This window comes from Lutjanus erythropterus, chromosome 3, assembly GCF_056507025.1.
Source record: "Lutjanus erythropterus isolate fLutEry1 chromosome 3, fLutEry1.hap2, whole genome shotgun sequence".
Taxonomy (NCBI): Eukaryota; Metazoa; Chordata; class Actinopteri; order Lutjaniformes; family Lutjanidae; genus Lutjanus; species Lutjanus erythropterus.
This window is the reverse complement of record NC_139319.1, coordinates 21,774,778-21,798,285: the sequence shown is the minus strand read 5'-3', so window position 1 is coordinate 21,798,285 and position 23,508 is coordinate 21,774,778. Positions and strand designations below refer to the sequence as shown.

Genomic DNA, 23,508 nt, shown 5'->3' with positions numbered 1-23,508 from the left:
GCATGCAACTACATACTGCACTTGACATTTATATTGTTTTGTTTTCACTGACTGATTCTCTGTTATTCACAATCCTCAGTGTGTTCGGCATGTTTGTCTGCACATGCATGATGGAGTGTATTGCATCAATGTAAAAAGGCATTTAATTAATAGTTACCATGGAGACAGCAAAACAAAGCAATTAGGGCATCATAACTGCTCTTTAAGCGCATCCGCACAGAATCCAGATTTATGTTTTTATTATGATGCCGCAGTAAATGTGATGAAGTAAAGGGAGAGATACAGACAGCGAGAGAGAGTGTGTGTGTGTGTATGTGACTGTGTATGTGTGTGTTTACTATGCTGGCATAATGATGCATCTGAAAGCCTCCTATCATACTCTGCACTCCCAAGACACACATCAGAAAAGATAAATGATTCATAGGACACACACAGGCATACACATACACACTCACACTTTTAAAACAGCTTTAAAAGTGGGGGCAAATGCAGCCATAATTTTAAAAAATCGATTTATGTCTTATGCTCTTTCATTCTACACCTTGTTTGTTTTCACCGCAAAATTATGTGTGTTTATGTGTTTTGAGTTAAAGAAAGAAAGAAAACGAGAAGTGGTCTTAGAAATATCTATTGTTATGCAAGGTTTGATGTCATTTTTTTCAGTGATGATGGGAGTCTGGCAATGCTTACATAGAAAATTACTTCTGCTTAATAGTAAAGCACAAACGCGCCAGCATCATTATCATAGACACAGCCAAAATGATGATTTGACTCTGAACAGATCTTGAGCCAGATAGGAAATAGATAGATCCATGTCCATGCACATGTTATGGTTGCCATACCAACACAGATTAAGTACATGTGCAGCTCTGTCTTTGTATGTATGTTTTACGATTTATAAATATGTGCGTGTTTTTCTATATGCTCTTTATCTCCTCCCTCTGAGATCTCCTGGGTACAGTATGATACTCCAAGAACACAAGTGGCAGAATCCCAAATGGGATCATGGGAAGGGACGCGTACAGAATCCCAGAGTGGCTGAAGGCTCGCCTCAACTCCACTGATCTCCTCCTCCTCTCCCGTTTTTTTACTTTTTCACCCCACCCTGCTTCCCCCCTTTAATCCTGCTGTGCCTCCCTTTTACTCACTCTCTCTTACCCTCTGTCCCGTGTTCATCTCTGCCCACCCTTGTCCATTCATTTGCCCTCTCTGTTTTTTTCCCCCCTTGCTAATGTGTTGAGGAAACAAAAGCATTTGTATGTGTGTCACGGACGGTGTAACATGTGACCAAGCAGGCAAGCAGGCAGGCAGCGTGGCTGTATGATCACGCCGTATATCAGCTTACAGAAACTAAGTTTCATTTGCATTAGCTGTTAGCCCACAGGCTAATCAGGCTGGATAGTTAATCACATGGGAGTGTGTGTGTGTGTGTGTGTGTGTGTGAAAATGTGTGTGTAAGAGAGAAAGAGAGGCACGCAGGGAGAGAGACACTGGCAGTTGTGTGAGTGTCCTTGCCTGGTGCAGGGGTTTAAAAAATCTGGCTGCATGGTGTTGATTCGCAGACACACTCTCTCTGTTTCTCTCTCTGTCCATGTTGAGTGCCTGCCAGGCTCAATTAAGGGGACTGGAAGGCAGCGTTCCCCCACTTCAAAGCCATCTCCTCTGGCAGTATTTAGCCACACCATTCGTCTACATACACACACAAACACACACATGCACGCACACTCACACAAGAGGACGGGAAAGCTAGCCAAAAAAGACTCCTTGGAGGGTTAGAGTGGGATAGGGAAGAGAAGATACAGAGGCAAAGATGGATGTTGGGATGAAGGGATGAGGTGGAATGAGGTGAGTGATGGATTAGTTGAAGATATAAAAATGAGGATGGAAAGGCAGATACAGAGGTGTAGAGGACAGAAGCAGAGGGAAGATGACACATCAGCAGCAGCACGCATAAATCTGAAAGCGTGCATGAATACACATGATGTGAACACCACTTACATCATTCTTATAACTTTTTTAAACAGCGTCTGAGATGATTTTTAAATTCGGCAAGCGCCAAATTTGACCTCCAATAGCTGATTTTTGTGGCCGCGGAAAGAGGTTGTAAATGCTACACTGGCATTCTATTACCTTTTAAGTTGATGTAGTGAATTCATTAGCAAACAGCAGACAAGGATTGCATTCACATTCTTTTGGAGTTGTGCTTCTGCATGGATACCAAGCGAGCGTTAGTCCAATATTCACTCTCTTTCAGCTCTGTTTTTGGTCATCACCATCTGCTGAGAAAAATATCAGGCTCCTCCTCCTACGTAAACCATATTCGTTTGACTTTGTTTTACTCTGTGTTTCTCTCCTGGTCGTCCACACACACCCCTGCAGTGGCTCTGCGTGCCTCCAGGGCCCGCCTCCCAGTCTGGGAACCACTGCTCTAATGGTTCATGAAGTCATGTGATCCATCATTTATTTAATATTAAATATATGAAACAATTAAAGCCTCTGGAAATTTGTCATGAAATAATAAAAATGCATATCAAATGATCAAATGATATCAAAGTTTAGTGGAATCTTGGTGAAAATTACTACTGTGGACACGGGCAGCAGCAAAACAGCAACCTACCTGTAAAAAAGCCCAACAAAAAAATCAATATCAGTTTAAGTATGCACTATATTTAGAACATTTTTACGTCTTTACTGTCAGAGAGCTTTGTCTTACGGGGAACTGAAGCCACCATCTATGCTGTTTTCAAAGGCACCAGACTTCTTTGACAAAAAATAAACATTAATTTTACCTCACAGAATACGGGAGTTGATGGTCAACTGCTGCTTTAATAGGTTAGTTTGTTTGTGTTATTGTGTGACTTTGGTATTTTAACACTAGTTTGGAACCAAACAAACGTTTGTATTACTGAACAGATCCGAACTAATGGAGCACGGTAAAATTACGTGTCTGAAGCAATATAACAGCTCCAGTTCCCTGTTGGCTCAGACTCAAAAGCTGATTATGCAGGAGCAGAGAGGTTGTATTGCACCTGTTTGATAGGTCCAATATGAGGAAATTTTACAATATTTTAAATCTGGATTAAAACTCATGTCTAATACCTGTTCGATGCTTGCTATTGTTTACATAAGACCCATAGCTAGGAGGCTATTGAGGATTTGGGTCTCCAGTGGCTTTAAGATTGGTTAATCGGATAAGGAAAAACTCCACAGAAACCCTTCAACTAGAAAACACAAAGGTAACAGGGAAGGGATCCTAGAGAAACAGAATGACAATATTAGGTATAAAGTGCAAACATGTATAAAAACTTTGGATCAGAGAAGACAGCAAGCAACTTCCAGGTACTGTTAAGCTCTAATGGGACCTGGACAAGAGAGAGGACACACTACAGATACACAAGAAAATGATTCCAGATTTATAATCCTGTTTTAGATAATTTAGTCCTCACATTTTAAAATCATGTTGTGTAAACAAGCCACATTTTCCAGTGCCTTCCCTGAATTTCTGTCTTGCTTTCTCTCTGTTTATTCCTGAGAGAATATGCGTGTGAAAAATTGCGATTTAGGACAGTTTGCACCAAACCCACACATGCACACACACACACTTCTATATCCCTAAAAGAGTGTAATTTCTCAACACCATAGAGCCGAAATGATTCATCCTTGGAGTATCAGTTCATTTCTTATCTCTTTGTGCTTTAGGGCTAGTCCTGCCACTTCTGCTGTTAAATTAAAAATGGAAGTAGAGCTCTGGCTCTCATAAATTAAATGCTGGTTTGGGAGTCATGATGGCTGATGATTCACAGGGTAGCCATACTTTGGTGCTTATCTTTGATGAACACATGCACACAGCAACTCACACACCTCATCAGCTCAGACTGGAAGAATAAGACATAACAGCCCTTGGCTTCAGCACTTCCACCAGTGGATAGGGATTGTTGAAGCCATCCTGGCCAAAAACCCTGCTTCATGTCCCATTGTTGGTATAGATACCAGGAAACTGGTTTCCATTAGGGAGCAGAGTAAATTACTGCATATCCTATGGGCTCAGCTCCCACAGCTATTTAATTGGCAGCTTCTTTTAAGTGGGCTAAATTTATCTGGCCATTTACTCCTAGTAATTGGACCATTAAAGAGCTTTTGTCTGCTTCTGGCGACATACAGTAACCCTGTTGAAAAGTGAAAGAGAGAGCGAATATGTGTGAGGGAATGGTACAAAGACAAAGATGGCACATGGAAAGACACGGAGCAGCTGGCGTAGCTCCCTGCACACATCTGTCTCTTTGTCTTGAACAAAAGAGAATCAGCATCAACACATGCACTCAAAGCCGCTGTCTCCTTCTCTTTGTGTCTGTTTGTCCGTGTGTGTGTGTGTGTGGATGCCTGTCTCTGTCTGCGTGTCACTGTGTGGTCACAGGACATCCAACAGCAGCGCCACACTGTCCTCATGCGTGTCCATGGAGCCATGCGCATGTCCAGAGGAGTGTATGTTCACCGCTCTGTCCCACGCCGACATCACCTTCCGCAAGATGGAGGGCTACCTGAGGTCCCGACAGCTGTGTGACGTCATACTGGTGGCCGGAGACAGGCGGATACCTGCACACAGGTAGGAGCAAAGAAAACATGCAATGCAAAGGAGATGTTGAAGAGATCTAAGTCACTAGGGCTGTAGCAAATGGTTATCCTCATTATCAATTAATCTCTTGGTTATTTTTTGGATTAATTGGTCAATTGTGACAATCCTCAAATTCTATTTCCCACAGCAAAGGGAGGTTTAAAGCAGAGTTTAAATTGCATATTTTATCTGTCTAACAGTCCAAAACCCAAAGATAAAGACAAACATATATAGTATATGTACTATTTAGTATAATCTTTTCATTTGAAATGGTGCAGCCAGTCAGTCATCACCACTTTTGGTTGCCGAATGACTTAACACCTTTGGTCCGATTTGTCAAGACTGCAAAGACTTAATTTTTCTAATTATGCAACTGCTCATTTTAGCTCTATACCAGTGTTAAAAAAAAATGTTTTGTGCCACCAGAGTTATAGTTACAGAATGAAAGATTACATGATGACTGTAATGATCAAAAATGTTTTTTGCATTATTTTTGGAAATGAAGACAGAGATATAATTAGGAGTTTCAGTTTTTTATATTGTGTTTCTTTAGAACAGATGTTAATTTTGGACACTTGACTGAAACTTGCTGAGCACATTCTGAAGCATTCACACAACACATGTACACTCACCAGAACTGTAGTCAAGGCCACTTAAGCCGAGGGAAGTCATGACCAAGGCCGAGATTTTGAGGGGTTGAGACCAAATCAAAACCGAGACTAAGGCAGGTTGAGGCCAAGTCGAGACCAAGTGCTCTCACATCTCTACCTCTCTCACCCAGGAGAGTCAAGTTACTGGTTTCATTTCAAACATAAAGTTTTTCATCCAATCACAGTAATGATGTTAACACAATAAATTAGACAATGCACAAGTAATTAAGTGATACATGATTAAGTGACCGCAGTTATGGTCTCCACCATTCTTGAAATTAATTTCCTTCAAAAATTGGTCTTGCAACCACAGAGATGGAGACTAATATTTTTAAGCACTGGTCCCACAGACCACCAAGCCCCCATAAATGTAAATTTATGTATAAAAAACACATAAAAGGCAATTGTACACAACTTAACAGAGCCTTCCTTAACTGTAACACTTGTGTTGTCCACTTTTTCCATGAATTAAATTTGAATTTTCCATGTGACCACATGGAATATTTGGTGGTTACAGAGAAACGTTCATGGTCCTGGTTAATATAAAACTCTCCACCAGTCTCAAGACCAAGACCGATTTCAAGTACTACAACAGTAATACTCACTTTGTCTAAGATATCAAAAAAATGCAAACACACACCATGAAACATATCCATCTAGAGCTGAAAGAATTTGTCGATTAGTTGATCAACAGAAAATCAATTCAGCTCAATCAATTTGAAACATTTTTTAAAATCAAATTTCAGTCACTTTTCAAGCCAAAATGCAAAATTTATGCAGGTTACAGCTTCTTCAATATGAGGATTTCCTTTGCTACCTTTCTCTGATTAATGTTGTTGTTGTTTTGAACATCATCTTGGGATACGAGAAATTGTGATAGCCATTTCTCATGATATTTTATCATTATATGTCCTGGACAAAACAATCAATTGATCAATTAGAAAAGTAATTGTCAGATTACTCGATATTGATAATTGTTTGCTGCATCCCCAAATCCAACATGCACATCAAACTTTTAACTATGCACACACATGCAGAAGTATAATGAATAACTCTTGCATGCAGTGATAATAAAGTCATCACAACATCTGAGCACATGCATGCACACATTAGCACCCACTCACATGATACACACACTTGATGACACATACTGCACGCACAGGATACTGTTTGGAAAGAATCTTTTCACATACACAGCAGAGCCTCGGTCATGCTCATAAAAGTCCCTTTTTATTTTTGTAGTCTCTGTGTGCCACACATAGTCAACTGAGCCTCTGAATCATGCATCAGGCACACACAAACACACGTGCCTGTCACCCACCTCCTCGCCCCTGCTACTACACTGCTCTGTTGCTGTTGCTCTTTGGGCATGTGGCCACTGGTGCAGCAGCAGCAGGGTCCATCTGCAAGAGGATGAGACAGAAGAGCGGTCCTCCACCAGCAGAAAGACTCCTTTTCTCTCTCTGCCTTCCTCTTCTGCCTCATTTCATTTGGTCCTCCAGGCACAGATGGTGACAAACAAAAGACCCTGCTGTAGGAGAATCCTAATGGTGTATGCAAAAGAGTGTGTCGGCATCTGAAGTCGTGTTTGTGTGTGTGTGTGTGCCAGTAAGGGGGTGTGAGTAAGACATCTTTGTTTGAAAGTGGTTGTTTTGTTTGCAATTGATTTATTGTATGTGTAGGATAAAAAGCGCTTTTCTGGGAAAAAAACATACACCCTCTCTCTCCTTGTCTCTCTGTCTTACATGCACACACAAACAAATGCTCCACACATGCTGAATAGGCCACTTGCACTGTATATAGCTGCACATTTCTGGTGGAGTTTGTTGCAAGCAGCGCAGTTTGAGCAAAACCTCAAGCTCTATATGCGCTTTAAAAAAGTAGAGCACAATTATACATTTTTTCTCTGGGGCTGTACCCCACACAAAAATACATTACCTTGCAAATCTATTTTTATGCCCCCATATGGACCCCTTTGTAATGCAACTTTAACTGATTTTAGTAAGTATCCCGTTAGTTCAGAAACTTTCATGTGCTGTTATTGTAGATCAATAGGTATGCACCTGGGGCTCATTATATGCATAATATGGTTCTGTTTTTAGTACAAGACTGAAAGTCTACAGGCATGCTAAAATCTCTGCTCAATTCTGTATGCTTTGTATTATGTTTACCATATTCACAATCTATAATAAGCATGTTTGCAGTACTCACAGTGCATCATAAATGCTGTCATCACGAGAGTGTGATGTTGAGATATTTCAGTCTGGACAAAAGTGGTGACAGACAGGCAAGCGGACATATTGCCATTCCTAAAGCCACACCATTAGTGACTGCATGGCTCTAAATGTACTTCTGCTATACCTTTATGGGTGAGTATGTGCAGAGAAAAGTCGTAATAGTTAAGTAAGTTTCTCCTACATCCCTCCTGTTGTTTGCCCCCCTGTTTTTCCATTACTGTATCTCTGCTGCATTGAGCAGCACATCCACACTCAAACACACACAGTGTTCAGTTTCCAGCTCTTGCCCTCCTTTCCTGAATCCAACTCGTCTGTTTCCTGCTCTCTTCACTCTGGCATTTTGTCTACTCGGTGCTCTTTCCATTACTGCCTGCCATGTCTCTGTCTTCAGCAAGCTACATCAGTGTGTAAATAACCCACTGCTGTATATAGCCTGTGTCGCTCACTGCAAGTCAGACAGAGACCCACATGAAAAATTAAGGAGTCAGAATGCTATATGTGTGTGTATATGTGTGTGTGTGTGAGTGTGTGTCAGAGAGAAAGAGATAAGAATAAGGTATCCCACTAAAATACTGGCAGAACCACTTCCTGCTGACTATAGTGTATTTTGACATGTTTGTCATATACACACATACGCACACTGCTCTTCTGCTTCAGGCTATCTGTCAGGGTCCCAGTGTCACACTCTGTAATGAGATTATATGCATGTGCATAACACATACACATGTGCCTCTGCTGACCGTGAAGTTAAAAAAAAATGCACAAGGATACATGAACATGTAACAGTGGAGGCAGAAAATCAGCAGAAAATTGTTGACTCACACAAAGACATTTTAACCTGTGGAGATCTGCTCATATCAGTCAAACAGAGCGCCAATGTTATCTTTACCATGATCTATGAGCCATATTTGAATCAGGACATTAAAAAATACAGAATCCTGCAGCAATCTGGAGACCGCTGTATTTTGAATCCATTGGAAGGTCACCACCTCATTTACAAAGACATCTCCAAGAGCAAAGAAAAAAACTACTGCTCATGAAATATTAATTAACAAGAACTTTTTGATACTTTTTAATATCTTAATACATTTGTGTGTGTAACTTCACAGTGACATGAAAGGGTAATGCATTGTTGCAGTGGGAATTAATTAACCACATTAATTTACCAGTGACCTTAAGATAATTCCTCTCTGTCCTTCATCTGCCTTGCTCTTCACTATGCCATATATCTTCTCCCTCAGACTCTCTCGCTTCTAAATTTTACATTGACCTTATCAAGCATATTCTTCTCTCTTTCGCTCCCTCTCATCTATGAGCTCAGCTGCTGTGATTGACACATGCAAATTGAATAATCTCCTCTCTGACTGCACGGATTGGCATGTCTTTTGTAGAACATGCCAGGACCTGATATGGCTGGGGTTGTGTCTTCTTTTATATTGGTTTGCGTGGACTCATCTGTGTTTTTTGAAATAATAAGCTGTGTGTGAATAAACAATTGAAAAATGTCGAGAATAGAAAAAACGCTTGTTTACATGGGTCAGGAAAAAATGAAACATCTGTGGAGAATTACAGCGTGATATAAGGAAGCAAACACTACAGTGTAAATAGAATTACAGTACAATGCTGACCTCCGAGCAGCAGGGTGATGTCTACTGAATTGCTATGTGACCATGTCCATGGTGAAAATGCAATGGATATGGATATTGCTGTACTTTATTTTGTACTTTTTATGTATGTTTGTGAATAGCTCAAAGTATAACATTAGTCAAATTTAAAATGAGGCTCAAACAATTAAAGCTACTATAAGGAGTTTTTAACTGGTTATGAAAAAGTCCTAATTCATTGCTGATGCCTATATGACATAAGTTAACAAGATCGTACACAAGAAGATCGGCTATTTCTGTATAATTATTCTCATTGCCTGCCTCAGGATTCTTCTTGGATTCTTCTTGAAAGCAGATGAAATGAGTCTATGTTTACATTTTTCCAGACAAAGTCATAGTGAGTAGTACTTTAGCTAATTAAAAAGACATAGGATGTGATTATTCTTGAGATAATTTTATTTTTGATGTTACGTTTGGTGGTTATTATGGTGGAAACTCTACGGTTTTATATACAGCAGCCAGCAAACTCAAAATCAGCAGGGTTATTAGTTCAATAGTGAAATCAGCTGAAACAGTGTGTTCAAACAGCAGCTAAATGTTGGCAGGTAAGACGTACTTCAGACAAGAATAGCCACTGGTACCACAATACTATGACTGTGGGGTTTTTTACAAGGAAAGAAACTACTTAATGTATTGCATGTAATGCCAAATTTACCGGAAGGCACAAATGATCAAGAATTTGCTGCAGCAATGTAGAATTTTCTGCAGCAATTAATTGATTATTAATCGATTATTAAAATAATATCCAACTACTCTGATAATTGATTCATTGGTTTTATTTATTTTATCTTTATTTTATTTTATTTTTTAAAGAAAAAGGTCATAATTCTCAGATTTCAGCTTCTAAAATGTGAACATTGTCTAGTTTTGTTACTCTTGTATGAGAGTAAACTGAATATATTTGGGTTGTTGGCAAAACAAGACATTTGAGGTTGTCCTCTTGAGCTTTTGGAAACACTGATCAACATTTTTCACCATTTTCTGACACTTTATAGACCAAACAACTATTCAGTTAATCAAGAAAATAATTGACAGATTAATTGACAATGAAATCAATCATTAGTTGCAGGGTTATTGCATTTACTAGTTCATTGGTGAAATCTGAAACAGTGTGTTCACAAATATCTATTGTTTATCTTGGCAGGTAAGGGAGCACAAACATGGAATTTGCATGACAGTGAACTAAATGAACATCAGACAGCTGTTTTGTGTGTTCTTACACAGGAAATTAGTTGAGTTGGCCATCCTTTAGTGTGACCCAGGTCACAACGCATACACACTGCTGAAAGAATGTGGTCACATGCAGCTCAGGCCACCTCCGAATGTGGTCTCTCAAATGTGTCCTCATTCACACCAGTGCTTAAAGCTGCAGGTTTGTGATCGGATCACCCAAGACGCTGTTAACACCAGGTGTAAACAACCTCTGTTTTAAAGCCAGGAAATGTGTTACCGCCTTGTTAAAGTGTGTTTATGTGTGTAAAGCTCCAGGGTCCTTATGGGATCTGTGTGAACATTGTGCCACTTCTTCCCACATCTTTTCCAAATATCAGTTTAGATTCACACAATTCAGAGATCTTCTAATGTGGCACTGGTTTAAAAGATAAATAACCCCGAACAAATAAATGAGTTCAGGTCTGTTTCCCTGTTGTCACAGGTTATGAAAATGTATACTAGATATTAAAAACGTGGTTCTGTTGGGGGAAAACTTGCTCCACTGCAGTTTGACTATCAGGCATTTAAATGTCAGAGGACATGAAGCTCTTTATCCTCAATATGCTCACTATGCACAAACATCTGGAGATGCCTCAGGCCCATGCCATACTTTTGTTTGCACAGTTTTCTTCTACCTCTAACAGCATCTCTTCAGAGAGAGGAGTATTCAAGATGAGTCCCATTTGGTTGGGATTTATTTCTTTAGGGGGAATCATGCAATTTAATATTTAATATTACATGCACTGATGAGTGATTTTAATTGTGTCTGGAGTGCATACGTGTAGAATTTTTACCCTCTACCAGAGTTATAATTACAGTCCATTTATTAGCTGTTTTTCAGGACACTTGTTGGTCCTTCTATAACTGTTTGGAGAAATAAAAAGCAATAACATTATAAGACAGGCATGTGTCTCTGCTTCTCTGCATGTTTTACCATGTCCTTCAACAGCCTTTATATTAATCTGACAACATTTAATTCCGACTTGCACTGTGTTCAAAGTGTAGAGGAGATCAGAGAGCTTATTCAGACATGAGACTGACCTGTTAAATTTCCAACAGATGAACATAAAGGGGCTTAAGGCTGAATCTAAATCTATGAAGCAGTGAGAAAGCAATGATATAGAATAGTTGTCAGATAAGAAAAAATAAAACATTCAAGTCTTTGGTGAGTCTTGCATGAGTGAGTGGAAAATGTCAGTGTGTCCCACAGTAAGATGGTGAGAAGCTCTCGGTTTTATGCTCTAAAAACCACAGATCTATGTGATGAGACATTTACTGCTATCTGTTGTGGTTACTTAACCCTCAGTTCATTGTGACGCTTTGACACTATAATTTCCAGCTCACAGCACTCATAATGCTCCACTCCCACCTCATAAGCCTCCTATCTACCTTGTGTTGGTAACTTTCCACTCTTGCAGATAATTGTTGGTAGAAAATGTATATCTGTTGTTATCATCAGTCATGCATCTGTAGACTTTACATACACCAAGAATACATATGTGGCTACTTTGCAGGGCAGGCAGAATGGGTCATAAAATTAATATTCTGATTAATAGCAGATGGATGGCTTTATTTAACTGTAACTTTATTTAAATAGCACTTTTTAAAACAAGACAGTAATGAAATAGAGCACCACCTTCACAAATAATAAATAAAACAGATGAAAATAGCAAAAAAGATAAAGTAATGGATAAGAATACACATAGAAGGACAGATAGAATATTAAACAGATAAAATCATCATGAAAATAAGTAAAAATTAGTCTTTATAAGGTAATATAGCCTACATGTACAGGTAGAGGTTCAGATGCAGGTCTCTAAATTGGAGAAAACAATGTGTTTGGGTGAGTGGATGATTTATGCAGACATGTGGATTCAGATGAACCCAGAGCCCATCTGCACATCACTACATTGCATAATTCAGTAATGCAGCGTGTCTTGGCTTTTTGAAATTGTAATCCCTTACTACTTGTTACAGGGTAAAGTAATATTACAGGATACTGAGTAGTGCATTACTGCCAAACAATGGTCATTAGTAACTATGACATCTTGTCTCATAATGCCATTAGGCAAATGTATTTGTAGCAAGTGGTCATACTCAAAGGCAGCGTGAAAACCTAGCTGTTGGAAGATGTGATTATCATTTAAATATGTCCCACAGATGGTCTTTCTTCAAAGACATTCATAGTGTTACGCTCATTTATTCACACAAAAAGTGACAGAGGTAGTTTTGAAGAAGAGCTTGAGAGAGAAGTTTAAATTCTGCTTACTTTCTTACCTCCACACAGTCATTCATCACTGTGTGAATTTAGTGTGAATGTTGCATCACCGGTCTTGGAAAGAATTTGTCGGACGCGGCCCCCTCCCCCAGTTCCGATGTTGAAGAGGCATCAGGGAATGGGGTATCAGCCACTCTTTGATCATCTGATATGCGCTTCATCTGGCACATACTGATGCCTGTAATTTGTCTACTCCGAGATACTATATTTATAGGATGATAATGTTGTGTCATCATTTCCAGGCTGCATCTTTTCCTTGTCAGTCCAGACTCGTCCTGTCAGCAAGGTCGAAGTATTCTGTTCTTCCATCACAGCCGTCCGTCTTCTCTGACTGATGCCTGACACTCTCTTCCCTCACAGACTCGTCCTCTCATCCGTGTCAGACTACTTTGCGGCCATGTTCACCAGTGATGTCAGGGAGGCCAAGCAGGATGAGGTGAAGATGGAAGGAGTAGATCCTGATGCATTGTGGGTCCTGGTGCAGTATGCATACACAGGTATACAGACACACTGATCACCTTAATTAGAAAAAAGATGAGTTCATACTCGCAGGTGCCCCAATTTTACCTAGAAAACATCATATATCGTGATATACTAGTAGTTATTAGACCCACAGTAAGACCCATAAAGTAAGATTAAAACCTAGGTTTTAAAAGGCACAAAATTTAGGTAGTAAATGAAGATTTTGGATTCTATAAGAACATATATGTTTTTTATATCATCTACACAGGAGGTGTAGTGTGAACAGCACGTTAGCAGAGCAGCAGCTTGTGTGCTCCGTCTTTGTCTGCTACACAGGGTGCATTCAGGCACAGTACACTAGAGGAGAGTAAAACAAACCATTACACGGCCTGTGTAGACAGCAGTATTGATAAAAATAGAAGCATAGTATTGTCTGTGTAGCCAAAGCCTGATATAGAGGAATACCTCTGAGACAAAGAGACTGTCCAAAAAGTATTAAAAATACATCAGTGAGCCACACTGGCTTTGTTCAAACTGCCAGCCCAAATCTGTTTTTTGGGACATCCAAATTGCATTCAGATTAATTGATTTTAGAAAGTCTGGACAAAAAAGCACATGAAATGTGATTTTTGCAAACCGGGTCCAAGCCACATTTTGAGGTGGTTTGAAATATGATTACAATCAGATTTCTACAGATGCCTCTCAGTCCAGACGTCCTGGATGCTCAAATTGGATTTTCTCTCTTGGAAGTGTCTCTTTCACAACAAGGTGTCAAATCCAGAGTGACAGAAGTTCATCGGTGTCTGAATATCGCAGTACATACCAGCCCCCTCTGTTGCTGAGTTTTTGGTGCAACAGAGGAGTTCTGCACTGTGACTTGATAGCACACTTGCTTAGAGGGCAAGATGTTGGACCTCAATTTCTCATGTTTCCTTATTGAAGAGCCATGTCACGTAGTTACCAACGCCTACAACATTACCACAGCAGATAGGCTGATGATGTCTGGGCACACAAATCTAATTGTGTCTGTCTTAAAGACAGTTGAGAAACAATTGTGGTTTGCCTGCAGTCTGAATAAAGCCAGTACTGCACTTGTTGAATGTTCCGTCATTACATGAACATGGGCACTGTAGTTCTGTTGTCAATCCCACACATACTGTCCTGCTGCTGTAAATACTCAGCTAGCATACTAGCTGAGTATAGTAAATTTTGCTAAAAAAAAAACCCAAAAAAAACAGTGTCCAGCTGTTTTAGGTAATTACTTGGGAGGCTTTTTTTAAGTGAAATTATGTATCTGGAATGCATTATTAAAAATTAACATCTTTAGGAGGACGTATGTGCTTGCTGCTGAGTGCCACAGACAGGCTAATACATTATCTTCCCTCATATAACAAAAGGTTCATTATAGTTAAAAGTAAATCAACAATTCAGATTCTTATATGAGGAGTTAGGTCCCTGTGCAGTTGCTAGATGTAACATGTGCCATGCAGATGTTACCCTCCGCTTTGGCTCTGTGTTTACACCAGTTTTAAGTAAAAAAAAAAAAAAAAATCTAAATTCTATTTTGTTTTTCCATGCTAACTAAATTGATTAATTTTGGTCTCAGTCCTTTATAAAAATTGTGACCAGTAATTTACATTTATGGCAGGGTTACTGATCTCAAAGCCTCTTAATTGATAAATCTTTGACACTGTAAAAAAAATGCAGTCCTTCTGAAATATCTTGTCTTTTCTTTCTTGCCATCTGATTGTCTTTCTTCTTCCCCCTCTCCTCTCTCTGTCCTCCAGGCCGTCTCGAGTTGAGGGAGGACACCATTGAGTCTCTGCTGTCCGCCTCCTGCCTACTGCAGTTGTCGTCCGTGGTTCAGGCATGCTGTTCGTTTCTCATGAAGCAACTCCACCCCTCCAACTGTCTGGGTATCCGCTCCTACGCCGACGCTCAGGGCTGCCATGACCTGCAGAGGGCCGCTCACGCCTACACAATGGTGGGTACACCTCCAGCAACTGTAGAACATGAATGAAACAGCTGCTTGGAAAAATATGGATCTGAAAATGATGATGTAGATTCAGGTAGACCACAGGTGGTGTTTAGGTTCATGAATAAACAGGCTGTCTTTCACAGCTATCCCTCTCTTTTCCCTGTCAGACTGGTCATTTTCAAGCCTTGATGTTATTCTTGGTAACAAATTGGTTCCTCAACGCACCACACACCATTATCGCCACAATGGCTGTTTTCAGCACATGGTTGCTATGGTGACTGTGAAATAGCTCCTCTGTCGACTTGATTATTCTTTTTCTTTTCTTCTTCTCTCTTGTCTTTACGTGCTTTTTTTTTTTCCACGCTGCCTCTATGAGTCTGTCTCCATCAGTGTTGATGTTCCTCTCCTTCCTTTCTCTCTCTGTTTCTCTCTAAGTGGATTATTGTTGAACTTTAATCTGGGATAATTATGTCGTAGAGGTGGCTTTATCTGAGTGTGACTGTCTGCCTGTGTCTGTAATTCACTCACATACACACACACTCATTCACACACATGCACAGCTCACAGGATTACCAAAGCCAGTGTGTAGGCGCTATACAATAGAGTGGGCAGAGTGAAGTCTAGATTGTTTGCTTTTCATTCTTTATTTTAAATGTTTTATTTATGTAGGAATAAGGTCACATATATATGTTATGTATTTCTTCTTCCCTTTTTCTAATTCCCACAAATTATATTTTTTTCAAAATGAATAAATAGATCATTAAAAAGCACAACTGAGAAATAAGAAAACTGTATTGTATTAAATATAGCAAGAATCATCATCACTGTTGTCATCATCATCCTTAAGGTCCTTTGCCACCACTACACAGTAGCTACCCTGACAACAATAGAGCATTCCCCTGCTTCCCCTCATTTAAATGACTTATTGTCACAATTTCCAAGCATAATGTGGCTAATACTCTCAGGTGTTGTTTGTATACTGGCCTCTGTGCTTCAGCACTTAGGTTTAATTTCTAGTTCATCTGTATTCACTTACTACTAGAACTAAAACAATTAGTTGAGTAGCTGATTATCTGGATTTTGATAATCAGTTAATCGTCATCTTGTGCTTTAAGACGTTGTGATGGACGTTTGTTACTAATCTTTTTTGTTACCATTTTGAGGACCAAATAATTAGCTGATTCATTTGGAGAACAATCAGCAGATTAATCAAAAATAATGGTCATTTGTTGCAGCCTTACACTCTACTTCTCAAGCAACCTCCCTATCTTATACCTCTAAATCATCCCAACCTTTTCTTATTCACACCCTTTTTTTCTCTCTATCTTCCTCTGACCTTTCTCAAGCCTTCATTTCCTTGCCTTTTCCCTGCTCTTTCCAGCCCTCGACCCTTTCCACTCACCGCTCATGTCTTCCTATTGTTTTTTCATTCCTTTTTCCATCTGCAATTCATTATTCATCCATCCCTACTCTTGTGAGACTAATCTGACTCTTTCCTTCTCGACTCTTATAACATTTCATCTCTCCATTCTCCAGGAGCACTTTTTAGAGGTGGTGGGAGGCCAGGAGTTCCTGTTACTCCCAGTAGAGGAGATGGAGAGGCTGCTCACGTCTGATGACGTCAACGTGCCAGATGAGGAAACCGTGGTAACCTCTTTGCTAACATGGGTCGGTCATGATGCAGCCACAAGGGAGCGTCACCTACCCTTGCTGCTGTCTCACATCCGACTGCCGCTGCTGCAGCCACAGGTGAGTGCCGCAGGACATATCGTCTGTTGTAACTGCCTTATTTAAAGTCATTATAATTTATATTTTTTGTATATCATGAGGTGAAAACAATGTGAAAGGGGTCACTTGTAGCAACTAAAGCAACTTTGTTTAACTGTCTGGCCCACAACTTTACAATTGTCAGATGCTTTCTGTGAAAAAAGCCCAAAAAACTCAATGTACACTACCTGCTCAGCACCAAACAGCATTTGAGTGCTGTGCAGCTTTTTTTTTTTTTGCTTTCTATTCATTCTGTTTAAACATGGTATTTCTGCACAGTTGCAGATAAAGATAAGGCTACTAAATGATATGTCATACTGAAAGTACTGTAACAGACAGAAAAGAAACAAACGAAAAGGGAAAAACAACTATGCTGAGTCAGAGAGGAGTAAAGCTCTGCTATAGCTCCTCTGTTCTCTCCTCTGTGTGTTTGACCAAGGGTGTGGCTCCGCTTACACACACACACACACACACACACAGCAGACAGTAGGGGCAGAGAATTAGAAAAGCAATATATCCACCTGCTTTGTCTGCAGTTGTTATTGTTCTGCACAACCACAGTGAGCTTGTTAATTTAATAGCGAAGTGTTATAAATTGTGATAGTTGTTGCCAGCACTTTTCTGCCAGGGAAATACTCTATATGAACAGAAGCCCTTTACTTATTAAATCCAGTGAATCACTTCATTAAAATTTAGGATTTTGATTGCAGATTTTAAATGTTTTCAGGATGATGTCATAAAATATGATGTCAGACATTCAAAGCTTTGTTCAAAACTCTCAACAGAAGTTTCAAATAATTAAAAAAGACATTCGGTATAGACCTAGATAGTGACTAGCTGGTGGAGTTGGAGGAGACCAAAAACAGGAGGAGGAGACTTTTGTAACAGTCCCACAACAGATGTAGTAGAGTTCCTTGAGCAGCACCACATTTTATACATTTACTGTCATCCCTTATGCCCATTTCATATAGCTTTGATGGTGTGTCATATAATCTATTAAGCAATTTAAATTGCCCAAGTTTTTTTAAATGCACCCTTAAAAACCAATTTTATATGTCTGTCTTGCATTTAGAACTGCAACTGTTAATCAAATAATTGATTAACTGCCAACTTTTAAATAAATTGCAAGCTATTTTGATAATCGATTGGTTCATCGGTTTATCTTCGAGTTGTGGACTAAACAAGACATTTGAAGACGTCATCTTGGGTTTTGGGAAACACTGATAGGCAATTTTCATAATTTCATTTAATGGACAAAAAAACCAACTGATGGATCAAGAAATAACTGACAGATTAATCAACAATGAAAATAAATGTTAGTTGCAGCCATTTTTGCATTGACAACTAGTTTGGCTTAAAAAATCTAATAATACAGACTGAATAATCCATTCAATTTTTTCTCCTCTGTTACTCCAATCCAATACTAGTACTTAAGTTTTCCAATTTTAAATGTCACTACATCAAACTCATTGGAATAATTTCTGAAAGTTAACAAGAGGACAGAATTTGCTGTGGCAAAAACTGAGTCAGCAGTCCGGCATGACTGTATGTAATTGATAGAACAAACACTGAGTTTTAAAATGACTTTGACAAAGATACTGTATCACTGTGGATCAGCCCAGTGATGACCAATACTTGATCAACTCATTAAGTCTAATCTACAGTCATACTGATTTGGTTTCAGTTTGATCCTTCCTGTTATTGATAATGAAATTAGAATAGGGACAGCTTGTAAAACTGTTTTATGACTATCAACGATTTTATCAACTACCATCCTCTTTGTCTCTCCATCTTTTCAGCTTCTACTTTTTTCTCTGTCTCTTTCCTGCTATCTCTTTCCCATCTCACACTCTTAAATCAGTTAAAATTCTCAATAATTAATCTGTATATTGCTGAGAAGCAAAGAGGGAAAAGATTAACTGCAAACACACACAAGAGCACATTAGTTATCTACTGTGTTCATAAGGTTGTTCATAAGGTCATTTTTTCCTTGGTGTGTGGTATCAATCAGTGTTTTGTAACTAAAACTTTACAGTAATATTGCAGGGGATTTGTCAAGGTTGTTTGCGTCTTAATATCTCGCACACAAAAGTGTGCGGCAAGAGTTTATATCAGTCTTCATCCTGATGATCTGCTGGTCATTTTCCACTCACTATCCTCTTTAGGGCAATTAGAGCGACTATAGCCATTACACTAACTGTAGATCACAGCCATTACTCTGTCAGGTGTGTGCTTGTGTTTGCATGTGCATGTATTTGCATGTGTGTGTGCGTGCTCTTTCTCCTCCTCTCTCCTCCTCCCAGCTTGTGCAGTAGAGTATCTTGGCTGGTAATGTGATGCTGAGAAGTTTATATGCTAGGCAGAACCTCAGTTACTGCCTAGGGCGTTGGATGCACTCACACAAACACGCATGCACACACGCACACACACACACACACACACACACACACACACACACACACACACACACATTTTAAACCTTAATTAAGTGAGATATCTCTCTTAACTGCAGCTAAATTATCTGTTCTCCTCATCCCTCTCATCAGTCATTTCCCTCACCATATATAAAGAAACTGTAGAGATAAAACTCCCCCTGTGGCCCTCCCTTCCTCCTCCTCCTCTTTCCATATTCTCTGCCTGCATCTATACATCACTCAGATTTTGCACTTGTGCGGTATACAGTACGAACACCTCAGATATATGACTTTGCCCTGGTCAGCTGAAATCACAAGTAGCTGTAACATGTAATCAGGGTAGAAGATGGATGGCAGAGAGGTAAAGCAGTGGGATAGCAGCAGAGCAGAGAGAGCACCAGCAGAGACAGAGAACGAGCTGAGGGTTGATTCAAGTCTTTAAGAGTATCACCGCCATGCTACACTGTCAAATGAATTAACATTCAGCAGCCTCATGAGCTGTGAAATGCCAATAAAACGAGGTATAAACCTCACACAGACAAGCGATCAATATTCATCAACCAATTAGTCAGCTCTCTATCTAGGCCGCCATGTGATTACTCATCAAGAGGATGTCAATGCACCAAATTAATACCTTTAATCCCTTCTCCCCATCACTACTGTCTCTCTCTCACACACACACACACAAACAGAAACAGACACACACATCCACACTCAGTCTAATCTCCTTAGAGGAGCATCTGTGGGCTGTTAATCGGACAGATTCACAGGGCAGTGAGTGTGTGTGGGTGTCATCATCAACAATCATTGATTAATCTGCTGATTATTTTCTCAATTAAAGTGTAAAATAATACCTATCGCATCTTGTTTTGTTTTGTTTTTTTGTTTTGTTTTTTTTTTTGCTTAAAGGATCAGTGTGTAGGATTTAGCAATGACCCTGCAGATTGCAAACACTGCGTCTCACCCTCCTTTTTTAAGCATGTAGGAGAACCTACAAAAAAAAACTGAACAGTTTGAGATTTCTGTGGCAACTAGATAGGGTGCACTTCTGTTCAGGAAATTGCTCAGAAACCTCTTTATTGTTAATTTGTTAAGGACAGCCATCCATCCTCTGAATGCCCACGGTCGCTAGTTTGTGGTTGTGACGTTTCATGAGGCTGTGATTGTCCTAGAAGTCACTATAGGATATTTTATACAATGATGTCAAGTTTAAAAAATCACTACAATGAAATGGCTGCTATGGGGACTAACATCATCACATATGATACAGTCGAGCTCACTGGATCCACAAGAGTCTCAGCTTTCCAGTCAGACCCAATTTATGATATTCCAATACTGTTAAGAGACTCCAGTAGGCAGAAATATTCAAATAGAGTAGGTGAAAATAACACATTTGTACTGCATGCAAAAAAAAAAAACCTGCATGGTTTTTGCAAGATGAGAGGTCAAGGGACCCCTTACCATGCCAGTTTTATTCTCGCCTCGTGTGCTGAACTGGGGGGGGCACTACTTTCTCTCTGCCTAATGTGAGGTAAAGAGAGGATGGAGAGGAGAAGGTGGAATGCCTGCAGGATTCAGCCTTATCTTGCCCTCCACATTCAGTCCTTCGCAGCATGATGGATAAATAGCACAGGAGAGGACAAACACGGTTCTCTATCTCTGTCCTCCTTTATCACGCATGTACACACACACACACACACACACACACACACACACACACACACACACACACACACACACACACACACACAAACGGATGCCGAAATAGGGTTCACCCTAATTTGTCCCTCTGTGATTGTATGCAATGGAAGCGTGGGTTCACCCTGGTGTGTAAGCTGCTTATCCATTTACCATGCTTGCTTTACGCTCTCCATGTCTGGCTGGGGAAATTGATTTTATATTCAGTGACCAAATTGAATTATTTAGGCCAAATCTTTCTTTTCGTGGTGGTTCAGGGGAATTATGGCAGAGGGCATGGTGGAAGAAAGAGGGTGTAAAAATAATTTAGCATTTTTTTTAATCAAATATTCTCTATTAGACTTGTTACTCTGATTGAATGTCAGCAGCCATTTCTGAATGTCTCCCCGCTGACTTCAGCCAACACACACACGTACGTACAGGTATACACACAGTCTGGAAACTTCAAATGACTTTTATTTAAAAAACAGTCTCCTCTGGAACCTCCACTGCTTTCCATCTATTAACACACAGCCGTACACAAACACACACACAAACACACACCTATCTAAATGTAAATCATGTAATTCATGCCTTCTTGCCCTCGGGGAAAACTTGCTTCTCACCGCCCTGCCTCTCTCACAGGCAGTGATTTCCTGTGGATGTATTTTAAGGAACAGACTGCAAGATTGAAGTGTTTCATGCTGCAGCTCATGGCTCTCTCTCTATGTGTGTGTGTGTGTGTGTGTGTGTGTGTGTGTGTGTGTGTGTGTGTGTGTGTGTGTGTGTGTGTGTGTGTGTGTGTGTGTGTGTGTGAGAGTATGTGAGAGAGATCATAGATGAGGTTAGAGGGTATGGACTAGAGAGCTGATGAGATGTTGAGGACAGATTAGTCCTCTAGTGTGTCAGATGATCAGTGTGTGCGTGTATGTGTGTGTGTGTGTGAGCACTAATGGCTGCTGGTTTCATCTGATCTAATCTCTCAATCAATGAGAGAACAGCTTTCTTTCGACCCTCAGACCTCCACAATCAGTGATAACATCATAACAGACACCCTGCTTTTGTTTCAGCTGCTTGTTGATAGCAGTTGTCACATGTCTCTGCATGTTCATGAGTGCGTTTTGATGCCTCCACGCTGGCAGGCATTATGTTTTCGGGTTGTCCATACATCCATCCCATTCTCGTGAATACCTCAAAAATGTCTTGAGGGAATTTCTGCAAACTTTGCACAAATGTCCTTTTGGGCTCAAAGATGAAATAACTAGAATTTTGTAATCAGAGGTCACTGTGACCACAAAACACCTTTTTCACTGGAATCACATGTCAATATAGTGACAATTTCCATTTTGTCAGCAAATACCCTTAATACCTTAGACTAAGTTCCTTCAAAGTCTTCACTACATACAGTATACAATATGAGTCTGGACAGGCATGGATATAAATTGCAATTTGGCCAGTTGGCTGATGCTTACAACCACAAGATGATAATTCTAGTTTTTGCGTGTAGTTCTTGGCAGACCTGGAGTCCAACCCTCTGCTCCGGGACAGCATGGAGTGCCAGCGGCTGCTGATGGAGGGAATGAAGTATCACCTCTTGCCACAGCGCCGACCTTTGCTTCAGAGTCCTCGCACCCGACCGCGCAAGGCCACCGTTGGGGCCATGTTTGCTGTAGGGGGCATGGATGCTACTAAAGGTAGAACAGTCACTTGGACATAACTACACTCAACAGATTACATATATAAAATGCATATACTGTACTGTATATACAACTACAACTATACAATAGGTCATCATTTTATTTGTAGGATAATTTGTCCATTCATTGGTTATGTCAGTTGTTAAGCACAGAGACACTTACTTATTAAAAAGTTTTCTAATTGTGAAAACTAATAACATGGAAAAAAAAAGGTGCATTGTTTTATACATATTTACATTCCTAACTTCGCAGGTCAAAAAATCAGACAAAGGATCAGTACATTGTATTGATAGGTCCCAGCAATATTAATGTAGCAACGTTTCAGTAATTGAATAGGACTACAACATATTATTGTAGTTTGTGTTGTATATTTTTAGTGTTTTCTAGTCATTTCTGCCTTTATTTTACAGTGCACACTTGAGAGCTGACAAGAAATTAAAGTCGAAGTCAAACTCAAAACAGAGACATTGTGATAATATGGTCAGCATAGCTTAGATAGAGCCGCAATTATCAATCAATTGATCAATTGGGCGATCATTTTTCTTATGTAATACATAGGAAGATAAATGTTAAGAGTTTGCAGATATTTTATTTATATATACATGTTTTTTATGGTGTGGTGCCCCCTACACTCAATTTATTAAATAAAATCAAAACTCATCTACCAGAGGGGATTGTGAAATATCATGAAGAAAAAATACCTTTGGCCAGACAGTTTGTTCCTACAGAACAGCAAATACATGGAAAGCTACATCCATAGTACTAAGGAATATCATATCTCTCAACTCTGTCTTCACTATACTGGCCAACCAGACATGCTGGCATAAACCCAAATGTTAGTCATGTTATTGTTTTACTAA

At 39.7% G+C, this 23,508-nt stretch overlaps 1 protein-coding gene across 1 annotated transcript in view; it reads left to right on the top strand.

Annotated features, from left to right (window-relative positions):
- klhl5 (kelch-like family member 5) overlaps positions 1 to 23,508 on the top strand; it is a 39,161-nt gene that overhangs the window by 3,572 nt on the left and 12,081 nt on the right. Inside the window, exons 2-6 of the mRNA XM_084715396.1 lie at positions 4,415 to 4,603; positions 13,014 to 13,150; positions 14,903 to 15,099; positions 16,630 to 16,842; positions 22,459 to 22,645. Coding sequence (XP_084571522.1) covers positions 4,415 to 4,603; positions 13,014 to 13,150; positions 14,903 to 15,099; positions 16,630 to 16,842; positions 22,459 to 22,645 — 923 coding nt within the window. The remainder of the gene's footprint in view (positions 1 to 4,414; positions 4,604 to 13,013; positions 13,151 to 14,902; positions 15,100 to 16,629; positions 16,843 to 22,458; positions 22,646 to 23,508) is intronic.